General features: G+C 46.5%; 1 protein-coding gene across 1 annotated transcript; it reads right to left on the bottom strand.

Annotated features, from left to right (window-relative positions):
• Positions 1 to 217: 217 nt before the first annotated feature.
• H257_18686 (hypothetical protein) lies at positions 218 to 1,929 on the bottom strand (the record flags this gene model as incomplete). Its single annotated transcript, XM_009847788.1, has 2 exons — positions 218 to 520; positions 1,531 to 1,929. The coding sequence occupies 2 exons, from the start codon at positions 1,927 to 1,929 to the stop codon at positions 218 to 220; spliced, it is 702 nt and encodes a 233-aa protein (XP_009846090.1).
• Between the last annotated feature and the right edge of the window lie 290 nt (positions 1,930 to 2,219).

Raw genomic sequence — 2,219 nt, 5'->3', positions numbered from 1 at the left:
AGGCGCGAAACAGCTAAGTACGCGCCGGGCCTTGGTTGAGACCGTCCATGAAATCGTAGGGGCTCTGGGAGCGATTCCTCATCGTTAATGTTCGCTGCCAAGAAGCGAAGATCATGGATGAACTCTTGAAGGGAGCGTTTCACTTGCTTGCATGCGAGATACTGCGAGCGATAACGAAAGTTGCTGTTGGATGGCAAGAACATTGTCTTATGTTCGGTCACGAAGGACGGTAGCAGTGGCGGTCCGTCAAGCGTTTCGAGAACGCCCAATCTGCCGCATGACCTTCAAGTGCGACATCGCAGAAAGCCACGCGGGTGGCGTCGTTGGAGATACGTTGAGCGTCAGCAGCAGTGCTGACTTGTAAAATCCAGCGGAGGAGTTTGTCAAACTCCGCTCCGCCGAATTTAGCAACATCCAGCTTGATCGACTTCAGGCGAGAAGTCGATGGTGATTCTGACTCTAAAGCGCGCGTGAGGCATGTTGGTCTGCGAAGAGACACCTTGGACTGAAGTGGTGTCGACTAGTCATCCGGTTAGTAACCGGATGATTCTCGGCACGGAAACAGTTTGCGAATTAGGTACAATGAAAAATACGACGGTTTGATTGGCTCTACCCCATTCTGAGCTTTAGTAGTAATGGCATTGCACTTATACCGTAGTAGGAGGTACTCCCTCCGAGTAAGTACCGTAGTACTATTCTCCTTTTACCCAATATTTGGACTTTTCTGCTGATTCGCCAAATCTATCGATCGATTCTTTGTATTGACTTTTGCATGTACAGATCGACCAGTATCACACTAATTTCAATCACACACTAATTCGATGTTGAATTATTTGATTGGCAATTTGATTCATGTTTTGTATTTTGATTGGTCAATCGATTGTCTGCCGATTTGGTGCTGCTCATTCGATTGAGCACCCAACTCCAATTTCGAATCGAATGAACAATATGTAGTATAATAATACTGTACTGTAGTACGTGACAGTTGGAATTGGCCAATGCGTACAGTCATCCCCCGATTTTTGCAGCCTGGTATAAACGAATATCCTGTGTAACGTAAAGTGCCAATTTAAGAGCCGCCTGAAGCTTTTTGAAGGGTTGAGTTCGTTCAACGGGGCATATCTGGTGATCAAGGAATCACCAGCCAATTCTGAAACTTGTCTCGTGATGCTGAATTGCAGGACTAGGTGTCTGGACCATTCGTATTGAATTTTGAGGGCATGAAGGGAGTTCAAATCAACATTTTGTAAGCCGAAGTAGTATTTTTTCGCGTGCCAATTTAAGAGCCGACATTTTATCTTAGTTAAAGTATGGGAACATGCATACAAAATCTGTGTTTAGGGTATGTGTTTTCAACAGGTTATATTACATATTTGACAGGTTATTTGTTTCCATGAGTCCATGTTCAATTGCCATTCTTGAATTTGACAGTTCCGTACAAGGGCACACATCGACTACATCTTCTGAAGTCAAGGTACACACGATTGAGTTCAAGGTCACTGTTACTTGCCACAACTAGATGACAACTACTGATTCCAGCTCCGTTGCTGCATGGCCCGTCGTCGATTGCGGCTTGGCCACGACATGATCGCCACAGGCACAAGACTTGACCTCCCTTCGTGGCTTCTTCTTTGCGCGCTTGGTCTGCAGCGCCTTCTTCTGCTTCGTTGCTTCAAGGCGCTCCTTGCGTGTGGTGTCGACTTCATGCAGCAGTCCAAGGGTAAGAATTCGCCCAGCAACATCAACAGTTGACCGGCTGCCTCTCTTTTTCTTTTCCTTGGCAGGAAGAAACAGAGCACCTCGCGGCGGATCACTTCGCGCCGTTCGATCCACGGGGCAAGCAGGGTTGTCTTCGGGACGCCTCCATCCTTGAACAGGCGGTATCGAGACCGCATTTTCACGAGAGATGCAGGAAAAAGGCCAGTGCATTGAAAGCCGCTGATAATATTCTTCGCCAGGACGCAGTTCTTCCAGGCATTTGATGCAATTCGAAGTGCAGTGGGTTTGGAGATCGTTTAGAAGTCCCCAGTCTCTATAAAATCATTAAAGACAAAGCATATTGTTAGAATTACCATCGTTCACCATGGCTTCAAAAATCTCCTTCCGAATCGAGGTTTTGTATGGGCCAAACACAGCGACATCAAGTGGTTGAAATAGGTGCGTTGCATTAGAAGGTAAACACAACAACTCCACCTGCAATGTCTTACACAACTCAACGA

The sequence above is a fragment of the Aphanomyces astaci genome, assembly GCF_000520075.1.
Source record: "Aphanomyces astaci strain APO3 unplaced genomic scaffold supercont1.199, whole genome shotgun sequence".
Classification (NCBI taxonomy): Eukaryota; Oomycota; class Saprolegniomycetes; order Saprolegniales; family Verrucalvaceae; genus Aphanomyces; species Aphanomyces astaci.
This window is presented reverse-complemented; position numbering and strand designations above follow the sequence as displayed.